This window comes from Poecilia mexicana, unplaced genomic scaffold (genome assembly GCF_051168715.1).
Source record: "Poecilia mexicana isolate PSO_F unplaced genomic scaffold, ASM5116871v1 scaffold_4, whole genome shotgun sequence".
Taxonomy (NCBI): Eukaryota; Metazoa; Chordata; class Actinopteri; order Cyprinodontiformes; family Poeciliidae; genus Poecilia; species Poecilia mexicana.
In genome coordinates this window covers 2892547-2909779 of record NW_028263373.1, presented here as the reverse complement: position 1 = coordinate 2909779, position 17233 = coordinate 2892547, and the positions used below count along the sequence as shown (strand labels likewise).

At 40.3% G+C, this 17233-nt stretch overlaps 3 protein-coding genes across 4 annotated transcripts; all 3 read left to right on the top strand.

Moving 5' to 3' along the window:
* The first annotated feature begins 902 nt into the window (after nt 1-902).
* LOC106912287 (uncharacterized) lies at nt 903-3985 on the top strand. Its single transcript, XM_014979095.2, has 2 exons — nt 903-1167; nt 2171-3985. The coding sequence occupies exons 1-2, from the start codon at nt 996-998 to the stop codon at nt 2905-2907; spliced, it is 909 nt and encodes a 302-aa protein (XP_014834581.1). The 5' UTR covers nt 903-995; the 3' UTR covers nt 2908-3985.
* A 2860-nt stretch (nt 3986-6845) lies between these two features.
* LOC106912285 (uncharacterized) lies at nt 6846-11140 on the top strand. Its single transcript, XM_088004786.1, has 2 exons — nt 6846-7228; nt 9655-11140. Exons 1-2 carry the CDS (start codon nt 6904-6906, stop codon nt 10863-10865), a joined length of 1536 nt encoding a protein of 511 aa, XP_087860912.1. The 5' UTR covers nt 6846-6903; the 3' UTR covers nt 10866-11140.
* Nucleotides 11141-12078: 938 nt separating this feature from the next.
* Nucleotides 12079-16201, top strand: LOC148159888 (uncharacterized). 2 transcript variants are annotated; one of them, XM_088004796.1, is made up of 3 exons: nt 12109-12527; nt 13477-13845; nt 15260-16201. In XM_088004796.1, the coding sequence occupies exons 1-3, from the start codon at nt 12203-12205 to the stop codon at nt 15346-15348; spliced, it is 783 nt and encodes a 260-aa protein (XP_087860922.1). In that variant the 5' UTR covers nt 12109-12202; the 3' UTR covers nt 15349-16201. The 2 variants fall into 2 exon arrangements, with proteins under 2 accessions (XP_087860921.1, XP_087860922.1); XM_088004795.1 differs by having other exon boundaries at nt 12079-12527; nt 13477-16201.
* Nucleotides 16202-17233: the final 1032 nt, after the last annotated feature.

Here is a 17233-nt window from a genome sequence, read left to right as displayed (position 1 = left end):
TTAAAGACTTGCTGGTTATTTAATTTGTTCCTATGAAATGGAGGGAGAACGGTTTATTTCAGGTGGCTAAAATATTTGGTTCCCCTCCTTTAACTTGGGCAAATAATGATCAAATGTCACCAAATCCACAGGATTTGTTGTTGAAGAGAGAAATCAACACAGTTAAAGACTTGCAGGTAAATTAATTTGTTTCCATTTTATGTAGGGGGAACAGATTATTTCAGGCTGCTGAAATATCCATTCTCTCCTCTCCCCATAACTTTGGCTAATAAAAAGCAACTGTTTCCAAATTCTCAAACATTTTATGTGTGATAGCATACTAAATATTTCCTTAATCCAGTAATCTGTCATATTTTACATTAGAACGGGATTTATCAAAAGGTTTACACTCTGATCTTTTCAGGAAGTCTTTATTTTTGTGCCCTGCTATCGGCCAGCTTCCCTCCTCCTTTATCAGAAATGAAAAATTATAAAGGCACACTACGTGTTGGAAACCTGTGTTTGTTGGCTGACTTATTTGTCAGGCTTAAGAGACAAAAGTTGAAAAAATAGATCGATTCTCTTCGCGTTTAAAATAACACAAAACAGCGTAAAAAGACCTCCACACAGGACCTCGTTTATTTATGTATGTATTTTTATTTTGATAGCTGCCGATTAAACTGAAAGTTACAACATTGAGATGATTATATGAGTAGTTTTAACCGAGAAATCGGTCAAAAGCGCCGTGAAAACGGTCAGATTCACCGGATCCACTTCTCTGGCTGCAATGCGCGCTCCCGACACAGGGGGCAGAATTTCCCACAAGACCGGTTCTGCGTTGTCACTTTGAGATTCTAAGAATGTCACTTCAACCACCTCTCTCCAGCAGGGGGCGGTAATGCCGCTGCGACCGGCTTCCAGTTCAAACAGGAAGCAGCTCCTTGGCTAGCTTCCGGTTAGCTCAGTTAGCTAGTGTGTCGCTGTGTCCAGGTGTGTTGTGAGTCTGCGCAGCAACAATGTGTTCCGTTGAGCCTCTGAGAGAGTTTATCAGAGAGAGACTAACTGCTGCTGCTGAAGAAATCTTCACCCAGCTGGAAAAAACCATCGTCCAGTACGAGGAGGAGATCGACCGGCAGCGGAGACTGCTGGACCTCACCTGGAGACCCCGAACCGAGCCGAACCCCGCAGGTAGGTCCGCGAAGCGAGATCGGAGCAGAACTGGGTTTCAATTGGAGCAAAATCCGGAAAAGCTGCAGGTCAAAACAACATTTCACCGGAAGAGAGCTAAGATTCTAGGATCAGATCACAAAAACCTATGAGACATTCTGGCCCAAAAAGACCAAAACGCGGTTTGATTGCTGCAAACATCCGGTGAAGAATCTGTGATGAACGTTCAGTGCCTTTAAGGACTCAGACTAAATGTTTCTGCTCAGTTTGACTTTGTGGACGGTGATACTGAGGGCTGGACGGACCTACAGTAGCAGTCAGTCTTCCAACTAATCTGAAGAGGCCTCTGACTGAAGATTGTTACTGTTGACATACTAACGGCTCAATATCCAGGCAGCAGAGATGATCTTCCACGGTAACACCATGGTTAGCTAGCTCTGCTAATCCACCTCATTTGCTCTCGATGCTCCTTTTTAAGTTATTATAAATAATTTTCTTGATTGTTTTCAGACTTTTCAACATGAAGAAGGAGCTCCTCCAGTTCAGCACTGCCCTCTGATAAATAATGATAAATGTTCATTACCAGGTTAACCAAGAGCACAGCCAAGATAAAAGATGTTAAAAAGTCAATACTGGTTATTAAAGTGACTCTTTGGCTCGTCAACATTTGGCCTCAGACTGAGAAATGACAGTTTTAGTTGTTTTTTTATGGAATAATTGGATTGAATTTCCACAAATGAACGACACTAAAAATTCTACAAAGTCAAAGTTTCTCAGTCGGTGCGTATCAAAACCACAATCCCTGAAAGTTATAAAAAAACTAAAATAAATGTAAACATTGCAGGGATGTTGACTGTCTCCATGGTAACTGACATCGACCCCTCCCTGTCGGTTACCATGGAGACGTTCAGGTTTTGGACAGAAACCGGATGTAATCCTGGTTCCTCCTTAACCGGGACCAGAACCGCTCACTGGGTCCAGTGGTTCTGAACTCCTCTCATGATTTTCCTCTGGTTCCCTCCAGACGTCCAGCAGCATCTTCTCAGCAGGAAGCAGCAGGTTCTGATGGCGCCACTGCTCTCCAACCAGGAGACGCTTTCTGGACTGGCGGAACCAGAACCAGAAACTGTGGACCGGGACCCAGAGGCTGTGCAGGTTAAAGAGGAGCCGGATGATGAGATTGCAGGTCGGGATGAAGAGCAGCTCCATCTAAAGCAGGAGGCCAATTCCTTCACGGTGAGTCCAGCTGAGGAGGATGGAGAGGACAGCAACCTGGACCCGGTCCCATCAGAACCGGGCCCTGGAGCCCAGGATGAAGAGCCGGAGGCGAGCCGGGATGAAGTGCGGGAACAGAACGGGAAGCAGATGGAGCAGAAGCCTCCACAGGGTCTGTTTTCCTGTAAGATGTGCAGCAAGTCTTTCAGCCAGAAGGGAAGCCTGACCAAACACCTGCGGCTGCACGCCGGCGGGAACCCGTTCACCTGCCTGAGCTGCGGCCGCAGCTTCCGCAAACACTTCAGCCTCATTGTCCACATGAGGATCCACACCGGGGAGAAACCCTTCCCCTGCCTTGTCTGCGGTAAGAGCTTCTGCCAGCGGGGCAACCTGAACGTCCACATGCGCACGCACACCGGCGAGAAGCCCTTCCCCTGTCTCACCTGCGGGAAACACTTCCAGAGGAAGAGCAACCTGACCGCCCACATGAGGATTCACAAGAGGAACGCACTGTGCATTTCCATGGCGACGAAGGAGGCGGTTTGACCAGAGGAGGGGAGACAGATGCTGTGTCCGTTTCCAACATGGCCGCCTCAGAAGGCGTGGAGTTCCCGCAGCCGCCAGTTCTTCCTCGTTGCTTCTGTGTGTTAACGCTGCTTCATGTCTCTCTAACATTCAACTTGTACAGAATCTCAGTTTTACAGTTTAACGTCAGAGACTCAGAAACAAAAACATAAAATCTTCACAGTACGAGTGTTTAAGGACAGTGGTGGATACGCAACATCTAAACATTTCCGTAACTACGTTTCATCGTTTTTATGCACAGTTTGAAGTACGACATCAGAAAAGGTTGATGGAAATGGCAAAATTCAAAATAACTTCTTCAATTTCATAAAGTTTTTACGTCCCTTGAGGTGGTTTAAGGCTTTTCCAAAAAAGATTTAATGCACTTAATGGGAATAAGTTCTGATGTAGCGAACGCTGCCATCCACTGGTGGGTCTGTGCCTTACCAGAAGCACGAATCTGAAATGTTTGCTCCACACTAGCTAGTAACGTCTACTTCCTGTTTGTCACATCCATGCGTAGCATCAACATCTGATGAACCTGGTTGATTCACTTCAAACCTGTAGATGGAAACATGACGAATACGCTTTTTCTTTTTTTTTTGCTACATTTTAAAATTTCATTCAAAATTCACAGGAATTGGATGAACGATGGTGATGTAACAAAATACAACAGATTTAAATATGAACAACATCAGACAGATGTTAGACATCATGGGTCCTTCAAACAGTCTAAGCTGTTTCCCAGTTTTAGTCCATATTTGGTCATTTCCTTTTGCTCTGGCACCACCGGACCCAGCAGAACCCAGACAGGCCAGCCTGAGCATCAAGCTTCATAAATCACTCCCAGAACTGGGGTCAGAGGTCAAGCTCCAGCTGCACAGACTCTATTTCACTTGGTGATGTTTAGTTCTGGTTGAACTGAGTTGTTTTTTTTATTCATTTCCTTTAACATTTTTCTGGGAGTATTTCATGTTTTAGTTTTAGGTTATTTTTCTGATGTGCAATTCTTCATCTGGTTTAGTGATTCTATTAAACTTTAACTTTTATGTTATCCTCATCATTCGCAGTTAAGTTTTGATGTTATTTGTCTTTTTGTTGAAATCTAACCTCTAAATCCTTTTGAACAAACTCCTGTTTCCCCGGTGCAGCCTGGTCAGGTGAGGACACGTCTGCTGCTGGCATCGAGTTTTAAAGGGGAGCTGAAGCCTCACAGGGTGGAAAATGTTTCTGTTGCAACATTTCTTATTTAAAACAGAAGGTACTTTTGGTTTTCATGATATAAATGTTATGCTTTTAATCTTGTTAAAACAAGAAAGCTTTCTCAATCAAAGGAGATTCTGATCCTGAATTTCTTTCTTTCTGGCAGTTAAACATTTCTGCACATCAACCTCATTTATTATTCATCTTTAAAGTAATAAATTCCTCATAAATGGACTTTCTAAGACAACCTGCACAACGCCACACTGCTTGGTGAATATTTATCATTTTTAAGAACAGAAATGCAGAAACTTCATTGATTGAAAAGTAGAAATTATCATGTTTAATGCTCACCTTGCTTGAGATTAAAACCTCTCTTTGCTTCTCTTTACTATTTTTTTTATAAATTATGGATGAGTAAAATGCAGTGTCACTGTAGTTTTTGTGCTGCAAAGCTACAATTAGGCATCTGAGGTTAAAAATATAATCGAGCCACAAAATTCCCATTTGTTTTTTGTTTTGCTTTTTTTTGTGGTTAAGATTAAAAATTGTTGCAACGTTTCAGTTAAACGTCCAACATGCAGATATTTTGAATATTACATGTGAAAATTAGCTTGCATATAAATGTTCTTGGTTATTTCTTAAATGTATAAACAAAATGTTACGTATTTGAAACATTTTTTTCCTTTCATTTTCTTTGACGGTTCCCTCACGGCCCTCCAGCAGGGGGCGGTGAAGCCCTGAGACTCTGCTTTCTAACAGAGAGCAGCTATGTGGCTAACTTCCGGTTAGCTTCGTTAGCTTGTGTGTCGCCGTGTCCAGGTGTGTTGTGAGTCTGCGCAGCAACAATGTGTTCCGTTGAGCCTCTGAGAGAGTTTATCAGAGAGAGACTAACTGCTGCTGCTGAAGAAATCTTCACCCAGCTGGAAAAAACCATCGTCCAGTACGAGGAGGAGATCGACCGGCAGCGGAGACTGCTGGACCTCACCTGGAGACCCCGGGTCAGCTTACAGCGAGCAGGTTCGGAGCCGAGCGGTACCGGGGGACGGAGCAGGGACAGTTTGCAGCTCAGGGTCTTTATTTCTGGAGTTTATGAGTAAAACTGATAATAAACCAGTCAGGAAAACATTCCCGCCTTGTGAAAACGTCTGTCAGAAACAAAAACATCTTGATAAAATCATTAAACCTGATTCTGAAATCAGGTTTTTATTATAAAATACAATAAATCAGCCTGAAAACAATACATTTGTCAGAGTTTCTTGGTTTGTTGTGTCACAACAAACTACTGCTATTAATGAAGCAACCATCTTTAATGAATCTCGACTCAGCAGAACCGGATCTCTCTATTCTATTTTCATCATCAGTGCAGTGAAGCATGGTGTTAAAATGTAATTGTTTGTGTTTGATGGTGAATAATTGTTTTATTTTAACAATGAGTTAAAATTGAAATAACTTTAAATATTTTGATATGACACAAACTATATAATTTTGTATCTAACTAGGGCTGTTGTAAACGAATATTTTAGTAATCGAGTAATCTATCGATTATTCTTACGATTAATCGAGTAATCGGATAAAAAAAATTCTAAAATGAAATACTGGTAAATCTGGCATAATACCGGTGTTACTATCAGATATCAATCAGTCCAATTTTTCATATTTGAGCATCCCTAACAGTTGCTTTTTTGTAGTTTAGAAAACTAACCTGTAACAATAATAGCTCACTTTCTAAGTTAACCAGAAGAAAAGTTATAGAAAAATCTGAAATTATATTGAATTTAATAACAAAGAGGCAGGCTCACAAATATGCTTATAAAAAATGTCTACAATCCAGCTTTTAGTTTATGTATTCATCTTCAGTGAGTTTAATAGATTAATTAAACTCACCTTGCCACCTAACCTGTCACGCTTTGGGTTTGAAAATACGGGAAATGCCGCCTGGAGTGGGAGGAGAGGGCGAATGAACGAACGTAAGATGGGGTGGAGGGGAGGAAATAGACCAGCGGACTGACGAACCGTTAGACCGGGGGACGAACACGGGGGGAAGCAATACGGGATATTTACGACACCTTCACTGGTCACACTCAGAAACTCATCTACCAGCCATGTACGATGCGCTCCGCCACCCGTTTCTTCAGACCGGGATATGAAATTTATTGTGCGGTTCGTCGGTAAAGCTACATTTACACGGTAAGCATCAGCTACTCAGCCGCCCGCCCTGTTCAGTCTACCCGCTCACCTCAGCGCTCTTCCCGCCGTTCGCTTTCAACCAGCAGCCCCGGAGGAGAAATGCTGCCGTACTCCAGGCATTCCCCAGTCATTTTAAGGATGCTTATTGGTTCCCCAAAAACGATAAAAAGTCGGGCATTATCATCAATCAATAAAATCCCCACAAGCCAATCTTGAAGATTGGACTTTATGCCGCTGAGACTTAGCTTTTGTCAACAACTCAGAGGCGGAAGTGAGAGCTCCTCGCAACGCAAATGAAGTCCCGGCCGGAACACGGTGCGCTAACTAATAAAACATAAATTAACGAAGCTTCGAGGCAGGTAAATTTTCCTCGAGGAATTTTAGTAATCGAGGTACTCGAATCATTCGAGGAATCGTTTCAGCCCTATATCTAACATAAAAAAATTATAACTTATGATGTGTAATGAGATAAAAAATATCATAAAAGATTGTTTAGGTTTTATAGAAATAACTTTAAACCGCGTTTAGCTCTTTGAGTTTGTTTCTACATTTCAGGAAATCTTTTATTTCTGTTTTCTTTTGACGTTCATGTTTGAGCTTCACTTCTGTCCAGCAGGTGGCAGCAGCAGGCTGCATTTCACCGCTGTTAAAACAGGAAGCAGTTACGTCGGTAGCTTCCGGTTAGCTTCGTTAGCTCGTGTGTCGCCGTGCCCAGGTGTCTTCTGGTTCTATTCAGCAACAATGTGTTCCGTTGAGCCTCTGAGAGAGTTTATCAGAGAGAGACTAACTGCTGCTGCTGAAGAAATCTTCACCCAGCTGGAAAAAACCATCGTCCAGTACGAGGAGGAGATCGACCGGCAGCGGAGACTGCTGGACCTCACCTGGAGACCCCGGGTCAGCTTACAGCGAGCAGGTTCGGAGCCGAGCGGTACCGGTCGGGTTCTGCTGGGGGACGGGATCAGAAACATTATATAAAAAATGTCAGAATATTACTGGACAGTATCAACATTCAGGCCGGCTGGCAGCCCAAACACAGCATCCTTTTAGAAATATTACAAAATATATCAATATTTATTTGTGACTCGGTGAATAATGTCATGTTTATTTTTAACTTTTTTTATTTTTGTTTCATCCTTTTACTATTGGACTTTGTGCTTAGAATAAAGATGTGGTGATATTTAAAGACAGGATGATGTCTGTCTGCTCCTCGCTGCTTCCTCCTCCGTTCAGCTTCCTGTTGATGTTACTGCTATTGAAGCCGAACTGTGACAAAAGTCCAAGATGTTAAATATATTATATCATAATTCTGAATCATTTTTTCTTAGTGTCTTTGCTTTATTTGGCAGCTCCAGCTTTATTATTTTTTCCCAAGTATAAATATTTGTTTGCAGCTTTTGGAGTGACAATATTCCAGGTTTCTGTTTCCGGGGTCAAACCTTCCTTTAGCAGTCTTTGTTCTGCTGACTGACTTCATTACAGCCTCTGGTACGTGCAGCATCTCCACTCACCTTGGGAATAGCAGTGAGGTCCAACAGAACCAGCACTGCGCTGCTTCCACAGTCCATATTTATGCAGACATCATTCAGTCTCACAATGACAGAAAAAACCTTCTTAAAGGGACAGTGTCCTCTAAAATTATGTCATGTTTTTCCCTGCAGTGTTACCTTGATCCTTTCAAGTTTGAGAAATCCTTTAATCTCCATGGCAACCATTCAGCCTGGGTGGACCTAGCCCCGCCTTCAAGGCTCAGCTCCTCCCCACTCAGCTCCTTCAGACTAGCTAGCAGCAATTAGCAAACAGCTGGTGGAACTGCTGAGCTCATTATCGGAGCTGCTGGTAAAATAAAAACATTAAAGGGTTAATAGAGGAGCCATGTTGGGATGAGTTAATGGAGGCGGAGCTTCAGAAAGAGCAGGAGCTTCTTAAAGTGACAGAGGCCCAATTTCAAGGAGTTAAATCAAGAAGTAACATTTATTTTTAGTCATATTTGATATTTGTATGAAACAACTTTTGTTTCATACAAATATAATTGACATTAAAAAAATGTTATTCATTTGTGTCAGTCACTATAAATTGAGCTTTTCTGAATCACAACACCAGGTCAGAATATCCAGAGATGGAAACCAGAACTTTTGTCAGTGATTTCTAGATATGGATCAATTTTACAGAGGTAACATGGTGACTTGTTTGTACTATAAAATGTTTTTTTGTGATTGGAAAACATGTGATACTGGCCCTTTAAAGAAAGCTGTGGGATATAAAGACAGCAGAGGAGCTTAGCTGATCTATTATGTCCTCTAAAGTTTTTTTGCTGATATCGATTGGGGAAAACGTTGTGATGGACTTGATAAATATGTACAGATTGGAATCTTTCCATTCCTCTCTCTCAATCTGCTTTTTATTGATGAAAATATGAATTTCTATGGAGGAGACGGGTCTTTTTGACTGCTCTAGATGTGTTGTTCTATAGAGTTCTGAATTAAACCAGAGAGCCACAGTGAGGAAGTAACATTAAAAAAAGAGCATCAATTTGTTAAAGAGTAAAGATTACATTAAAATGGAACAGGTTGTTTACAAGTTGTCTGCATTGTCTGATCTATTGTAATATTTTCTCTCAAGTTTGGAGTAATCAAAGTCAAAGTATTAAAAACAGTCGGACATGACAGAGCTGCAGGGAATTAGTGTCATTTGTTCACAGTTGATGCCATATTTTAGCACAAGGTCTAAAATACGAAGGCTGAAGTGACGAGGTCTGTGTTTGAGAGAGAAGTCGGATAATCCTAAGACTGTTTTACAGGCCGTCGTTTTCAGTGTCAGTATGAATGTAAAAATCCAACCAGTACTGTGAGGAATGTGAATATTTAAATAATTAGGAGTTGACTTATTCACAATAATATAATCATTTTGCTGCTGCCAGCAGCTGAAACAAAGAGAACCACAAATCAACATTATTTTATACTTTATTTTTATTCGTTTTTAAACATACAAATACATACAATCAAACATGAGGGTTAGGGTACACAGCAGGCAGTCAGACTGATGAACATTACAATTTTACAGACACTTTATGAAATCACAAAAACAAACAAAGAAAACTCCCAGGTGTCTGTCCGAGTGATGTGGAGTCACAAGAATGAACTGCCACACCTTTGGCTATAAAATCACACTGTCGGCGTGTTTGAAGAGATCTGATGTTATGGAGAAAACTGAGCAGATTGAAATGTTGTCAAATTCCACCTCAGTCTTATTGGTTGTTGAAAGGATGTAAAGATGCTTGAAATGATTTAAGTGACCATTTATTTCTTTACAGTCACGTTAATAGTGATTTTGTTTGTCCAGAACTCCCAGGTTGTGATGCTTGTGAGGAGAAGGACGTCCAGACGGGTCAGCAGTCTTCAGACAAACAGACTGACTCCAGTTTGGACCAAGAGAAACCAGACCAATGGCAGAGGAAGACGGAACAACAAGACTCTGTTCCCCTTCAGATGAAAATTGAACTGGAGGAACCAGAACTTCTGCAGTTAAAAGAGGAAGATGGAGAAATGTGGATCAGTCCGGTTGAAGAGCAGCTTGTTCTGAATCAGCAGACTGATTCTCTCATGAAGGACGGAGAACCAGAACCAGACGGAGACCAGCGCTCGTCTCAGAGCTATCATGAAGCTGAGAACCTAAACCAGAACCAGAGCCACGATAAAGATAAAAGTAGAAATGAAGTTTTGAAAGAAAATAATGGTGATAAAACCAAACTAAAGAGGCACAGAGTTGAAAAAAGGGCTTTTTGCAAATTTTGTGGTAAAAGTTTCAACCAGTGTTACTTATATGACCACATAAGAACTCACACAGGTGAGAAACGTTTCTCCTGTAAAACCTGTGGAAAGGGTTTCATTCAAAGTTATCAGTGTACTGTTCACATGAGGACTCACACAGGAGAAAGACCTTACTTGTGTCAGACGTGTGGGAAAAGCTTTATCAAAAAAAATAACTTGGTTACTCACATGAGAATTCATTCAGGTGGAGCACACCATCCATGTGACATTTGTGGGAAAGATTTCTCTCGCAACGATCTGTTAGCCTCTCACATGAGCACTCACACAGGTATTAAACCTTTCCCCTGTCAGACCTGCAAAAAGAGCTTCAGCCGGAAAATTTATTTAACTCGTCACCTGAGAACGCACACAGGTGAAAAACCATTTGAGTGTCAGGTCTGTGGAAAAGCTTTTATCCAAAAAGATTATTTAATTACTCACACAAGAACTCACACAGGTGAGAAGCCATACTCTTGTGAGACGTGTGGAAAAAGTTTCAGTGACAGGAGTAATTTAAAGCATCACATGAGGACTCACACAGGGGAGAGGCCTTTCTCATGTCACATCTGTGGGAAACGTTTTATTCAGAAGAATAACGTAGTAACTCACATGAAGGTTCACACAGGTGAGAAACGCTTCCCCTGTGAGGTCTGTGGTCTGTGTTTCTCTCGCAGTGCTAATCTGATGCGCCACATGGCCGCTCACTCAGAGGACAAACCTTTTACGTTTCAGCCGCCGGAATGAGGCTTCAGCCAGGTTTGTCATTTCAAATTCAATGTTTGTGTTCATGAAGGCTGGGAGATGTAATTTATTTGCTCTGATAACAATGAAATAGTTGAGAAGTGAAAGTTCAAGAACTTTGACTTCAATAGACTGAAGATCTTAAAACTCCAGTGTTAAAGGTGAATGTATTTAACCAATGCATTTGTTTCAGTATGTAATTAAATGGCAATAAAATTGTTCATCTGGCATCTTCCATAATGAAAATACAAATAAAGAAAAAGAGGAAATACATAAAACGTGTAAAATGTGAAATAATATACAGAATATAATCTTAACTGCACGTCAGCATTTTAGCACCTTGTGAGAAATGGTTAGAGTTCACATGTTTTATTTCTCATTTCTATAAACCTTCACTCTGGAGGCAAACTTTCTCATGTTTTTTGTATTTCTATCCAAAACATTGTTACCTAGGAAACGAGGCCAAACCATAACATAATATTAATGTTTTGCTGTGAGGTCATCTTTTGCTGACTATTCCCTGTGAACTTCAGAGGTCAGACTTAAGTTTTAGTCAAGTGAAAGTCAGTTTTAGGATTCACAGTAAATTGTCATTGAGATAGGTATTCATTGATGTTTATTTATTAAAACATATTAACACTTGTTCGATTAAAAAAACTAGGCCAATTCTAACAACGCTGCTTGTCAAAATTATGTCGGTTAGACATAACTGACATTAAAAAAATGTTATTCATTTGTGTCGGTTGCTATAAATTGAACTTTTCTGAATCATAACACCAGGTCATGATTCTGGTGTTAGAAACCAGATAGAAGATAGAAACCAGATCTTTTCTCAGTGATTTCTACATGTGGATCGATTTTAGAGAGACGATGTTTCCGCAACAAATCAGGTTTTTATTATAAAATACAATAAATCAGCCTGAAAACAATACATTTGTCAGAGTTTCTTGGTTTGTTGTGTCACAACAAACTACTGCTATTAATGAAGCAACCATCTTTAATGAATCTCGACTCAGCAGAACCGGATCTCTCTATTCTATTTTCATCATCAGTGCAGTGAAGCATGGTGTTAAAATGTAATTGTTTGTGTTTGATGGTGAATAATTGTTTTATTTTAACAATGAGTTAAAATTGAAATAACTTTAAATATTTTGATATGACACAAACTATATAATTTTGTATCTAACATAAAAAAATTATAACTTATGATGTGTAATGAGATAAAAAATATCATAAAAGATTGTTTAGGTTTTATAGAAATAACTTTAAACCGCGTTTAGCTCTTTGAGTTTGTTTCTACATTTCAGGAAATCTTTTATTTCTGTTTTCTTTTGACGTTCATGTTTGAGCTTCACTTCTGTCCAGCAGGTGGCAGCAGCAGGCTGCATTTCACCGCTGTTAAAACAGGAAGCAGTTACGTCGGTAGCTTCCGGTTAGCTTCGTTAGCTCGTGTGTCGCCGTGCCCAGGTGTCTTCTGGTTCTATTCAGCAACAATGTGTTCCGTTGAGCCTCTGAGAGAGTTTATCAGAGAGAGACTAACTGCTGCTGCTGAAGAAATCTTCACCCAGCTGGAAAAAACCATCGTCCAGTACGAGGAGGAGATCGACCGGCAGCGGAGACTGCTGGACCTCACCTGGAGACCCCGGGTCAGCTTACAGCGAGCAGGTTCGGAGCCGAGCGGTACCGGGGGACGGAGCAGGGACAGTTTGCAGCTCAGGGTCTTTATTTCTGGAGTTTATGAGTAAAACTGATAATAAACCAGTCAGGAAAACATTCCCGCCTTGTGAAAACGTCTGTCAGAAACAAAAACATCTTGATAAAATCATTAAACCTGATTCTGGTTCTAAAGCTCCGAGTTTAGAGAATAAAACTAATTAAACCTGAAATATATAATATTACAGAGGAATATCTCAGTGCAGCTGGCAGCCGAACCTGGAACTAGTAGGAAATGCATGAGGATTTGTAATTTAAAGACATGGTGGATTGTTTGTTCTCCTGAATGTTCCCGGTTTTTCTCCTTACAGCAGCTTCCACGTGATTTTCCTGCAGTGGCAAAAATCCCCCAAACAAATAAGTTATTGAAAATGTTGTTAAAATTTGAATTAAATTGGAAACTAGCTTTGTAATTTAAAAACTCGCATCACCTGTCCTGAAGTTTTTGATTAGTAAAATATTTTACATTACTGGAATAACAGAGGGTACAATTTAATTGTAATTAAATTGGAAATAATTACCAAGTTAAAGCATGGATGTTAAATGGGGTTTAGAGTAAATAAGGACAGGTTATTAAAATGGTCAATACTTTTGTATATTAACACACCACAGGGTCCAGTGTGTGAAGACAAAAGTGTTTAGGTCTGCTAATTATTTGGACAGAGCCAGTTTAGTCTAAGCTAACAATAAAAGCTCCTTTTAGCTTTCATTCACTTTAACAGCAGTTTCCATGTGATGGTGAGGTGTGAACTGAAGCACAACGTTAGCTAGAAAATGCATTTAATATTGGTTAAAACCAGTTACCTAAAGTTACATGAATATTGGCAGATCCCCTGCTGATAGCACTAGCTATCTGCAGGGGACCCATTCAATCACATTAATGAGGATTTTGTTTGTCCAGAACTCCCAGGTCAGGAGAAGGACGTCCAAACGGGTCAGCAGGATTCTGGCAAACAGACTGACTTCAGTTTGGACCAAGAGAAACCAGAACAATGGCAGATGACGAAGGCAAGAGAGGAATCCGACCCACCACAGATGACACTTATTCTGGAGGAACCAGAACTTCTGCAGTTAAAGGAGGAGGACGGAGAAATCTGGATCAGTCAGGTTGAAGAGCAGCTTGTTCTGAATCAGCAGACTGATTCTCTCATGAAGGACGGAGAACCAGAACCAGACGGAGACCAGCGCTCGTCTCAGAGCTATCATGAAGCTGAGAACCTAAACCAGAACCAGAGCCACGGTGGAGACTCAGGACCAAGCAGAGCTGAAGGTTTGAAGCAGAGCAACAGAGGTAGAGCTAAAGGAAAGAGGCACAGAGTTGGAAATCGGGCTTTTTGCCAAATTTGTGGTAAAAGTTTCAACCAGTTTTATTTATATAATCACATAAGAACGCACACAGGCGAGAAGCGTTTCTCCTGCAAGATCTGTGGGAAAGGTTTCATTCAAAGCTACCAGTACACTGTTCACATGAGGACTCACACAGGGGAGAGGCCTTTCTCGTGTCACATCTGTGGGAAACGTTTTGTTCAGAAGAATAACGTAGTAACTCACATGAAGGTTCACGTAGGTGAGAAAGGCTTCGCCTGTGAGGTCTGTGGTCTGTGTTTCTCTCACAGTGCTGATCTGACGCGCCACATGGCCGCTCACTCAGAGGACAAACCTTTTACGTTTCAGCCGCCGGAATGAGGCTTCAGCCATTTCTGACTCCTCTCAGCAGACAGAGGAGCAAATTATTTCATCTGATTACTCTTAAATGCTTGAAGTTGAAATGAAGAAACTTTCCTGCTGTGAGAGTAAAACTCCTGTGTTGAACGTCAACATATTAAATTCATGTACTTTTTATTTCAGGGCGATGATGGGTATCTTCCTCAAACCTTCATAAAAGAACCACAGACATCGTATATGAGTTTTCTGACCAAGCTTTTGCAAAAGGAGAAGTCTCAGCAAACTGCTCCTCTAAGCCGTTCACTGAGCGTCTGAATACCTTTGGTTACAGCTTGTCTTTTATTATCAAGCAAAAAGAGGGAGGATAGGTAAGGAAGACAGCAGAGACAAAATACTACTGCACACAGGCAGTTTCTACGGTCGGGAGTATTCCAGGGGTGGCCAAGTCCAGTCCTCGAGAGCCACCATCCTGCAACTTTCAGATGCATCCCTGCTTCAACACACCTGAATCAAATGACTGGCTCGTTATCAGGCCTTTGTAGAGCTGATCCCGGTGTGTTGGAGTAAGGATACTTCTAAAACTTGCAGGATGGTGGCTCTCGAGGACTGGACTTGGCCACCCCTGGGTATTCGGTTAATAAGGAGGCAGCTGTGGAAACATAATTTAAGGTCTGGGAAACACAGATAACTGTTTCACATGAAGACGAACAGGCAGATGGGGCCTCCAGGTCAGTTTATACACACAGAAGGAAGAGAACACTTTAAACTGAAAATCACAATAATACTGAATGTTGATTAACTATTAATTAACATTAGACTGAATATGAACTAAAGTAATAACAAAATGATACCAAAAAATCTCTAACAGGCGACAAAATGAATGTCTGGGATCCTTCACTGTAGAATGAAAGTCTTTAGAGAAAACACAAATAAATGAAAAGGCAAACCACATGAAATATGAATTTAATGCATCAAGTCATTTGAAACTAGTGATCAGAGTTGAATTTGTGTTTGTGCAGAGGAACGGCGGCCAGGTGGCTTTTGGTCATGTGATGCAGTGAAGGATTGTGGGTCGTTAACCGACAGGAACATGCAGACATGGACTTGAAGCAGCTTCACTGTTTGGGGAAAAAGTTTTTTCTTTATAATTGTGTAAGTTTCTAGATTTAAATGAGTGACGAGGTTCCACTTAATACTGAAACACTTTTCATAAAGTTTTGTTCAGTGAATTAATTTGTTTTCCATCAAAATTATGACGTGATGATCGCAGCATTTTAATATGTAAATAATATCAGCACATCATTTCTCAGTCTGAACTCTAAAAATAATCATTTCAGTCTTGAATCTCTGGCTGGATGCAGAATAACAGATTATTATGGAGGTTTGTTCATCTGTAGGATTTAGGATTTCACTGTTCTGGTTTTTTTTTTTCCAAAGTTTTGCTTCTTTATCATCATTTAGTTTTAGAAGAAGTTACTGAAGTTTCTCATGTATCTTTCTGTCACTTTGAGCACATGTTGCATTCAGCAACTAGAGATTTGGACTCTCTGTTTTAGTGGGTTTGATCTGTAGTTCAGTCTTTGGTCACTCCGGTTTATGAAGTTGACTCGTGTAACCAACTGGTAGATTGACACTTTGATTAAAAATACAGAATAAAGCAGTAAAGACAAACAATGCTCAGTGTATTAAAATAAATTAACGAAGGTAACTTGAGTTTCAAGTTCGACTCAAAAGCTGGTTGAGTCTGAATTCATCCGTTTCATCAACTAGAATTTTGTCCTTTTATTTGTCCTGAGTTTCATAAAATGCTCCTAAAGTTTGATGTCATTTTTAAATGTATTTAAAATGTTTTCTGGTTAATCGTGTCCCTGGATCCCACAGCTTGTTTTGTTGGGTTTCTCTGTGTTTGATGATTTCAGATTCAAACTCTTGATGATTAAAGACAACATGAAGCATCAAAACCATTTCTGACATCGAGTCTCCAAAACTGAACTTTGACCTTTTGTTTAAACAGCCAAGACAAAATGTTTTTGATTCCAGATAAAATTGTTTTGTCTCTTTTAACGATAAAATTATAATCTGAATGAAAGAGCAGCTTTTAATCGACACAAGAAGCTTCAGGAAACGTCCTGAAGTCTTTTCATAGTCAGAGCTCTGTGTTTGTTTTAATTATTGATTGAACCAGCAGCTGTTGATTTGACTCCTTATCAAATATTCATATTAAAGCCAGAAGTAGCGAACGGAGCGTCTGAAATGTGGATCTGCTGTTCATGAGAATCAGGACGATGAAACTGAGTTGAAAAGTCTTTTCTGTAGCATGTTGCTACACCTGACTGCAGGTGGCACCGATGGCCTGAATGTTTTATATGAATTCACTTTTCTTTATTAAATATGTTTTAATATTTCCTCGTGTCAGAAACCTGGTGGTGTTTGCTGGTTTTCTACACTAAAGTCAGTCTGACCTGATCTGTGAATTATTTATCGGTACTTGAAGAAATATACAGGATTCATTCTGTGTAGTTATCATCTGTATCATCTGTGCTTTGGTCATTCAGGCTCTTCTCATGGTCTCTGAATTACCCAGTAGAGAGAGTGTGTGTGTGTGTGTGTGTGTGTGTGTGTGTGTGTGTGTGTGTGTGTGAGACGACCAGACTGCTGCAGATAAACACCAGTAGATGGTTTGGGTTTGATGGTTGATGTTTTTTTTTCTCATGAGCTAAAAGTAAAATAATTTAAATATTTTTGCTGTAGCACAAAAGGCATCTAATTTAGCATATACCATGAGAAACTATAAACTATGATTTGTGTAAGGAGATAAATCGTAGTTTAAGAAATAAAAAAATATTTAGTGCTATATAAATATTTAGTTTATGAATGGTTGTGGTAAAAATCAATTGGCAAGCACTGCTGGGTGAAATCGCTGAGTCAGGTTTATTCATATAATGTGATCAGTACAGAGAGCATATGAGACGGTCACTGTTTGGACTGAAAGC

Bases quoted from the DNA above. Each gene is read 5' to 3' on its own strand.
- LOC106912287 (XM_014979095.2), top strand. From the start codon at position 996: ATGTGTTCCGTTGAGCCTCTGAGAGAGTTTATCAGAGAGAGACTAACT. The intron at 1,168-2,170 runs GTAGGTCCGCGA...GGTTCCCTCCAG, and splicing joins AACCGAGCCGAACCCCGCAG to ACGTCCAGCAGCATCTTCTC.
- LOC106912285 (XM_088004786.1), top strand. From the start codon at position 6,904: ATGTTTGAGCTTCACTTCTGTCCAGCAGGTGGCAGCAGCAGGCTGCAT. The intron at 7,229-9,654 runs GTTCGGAGCCGA...TTGTTTGTCCAG, and splicing joins GGTCAGCTTACAGCGAGCAG to AACTCCCAGGTTGTGATGCT.
- LOC148159888 (XM_088004795.1), top strand. From the start codon at position 12,203: ATGTTTGAGCTTCACTTCTGTCCAGCAGGTGGCAGCAGCAGGCTGCAT. The intron at 12,528-13,476 runs GTTCGGAGCCGA...TTGTTTGTCCAG, and splicing joins GGTCAGCTTACAGCGAGCAG to AACTCCCAGGTCAGGAGAAG.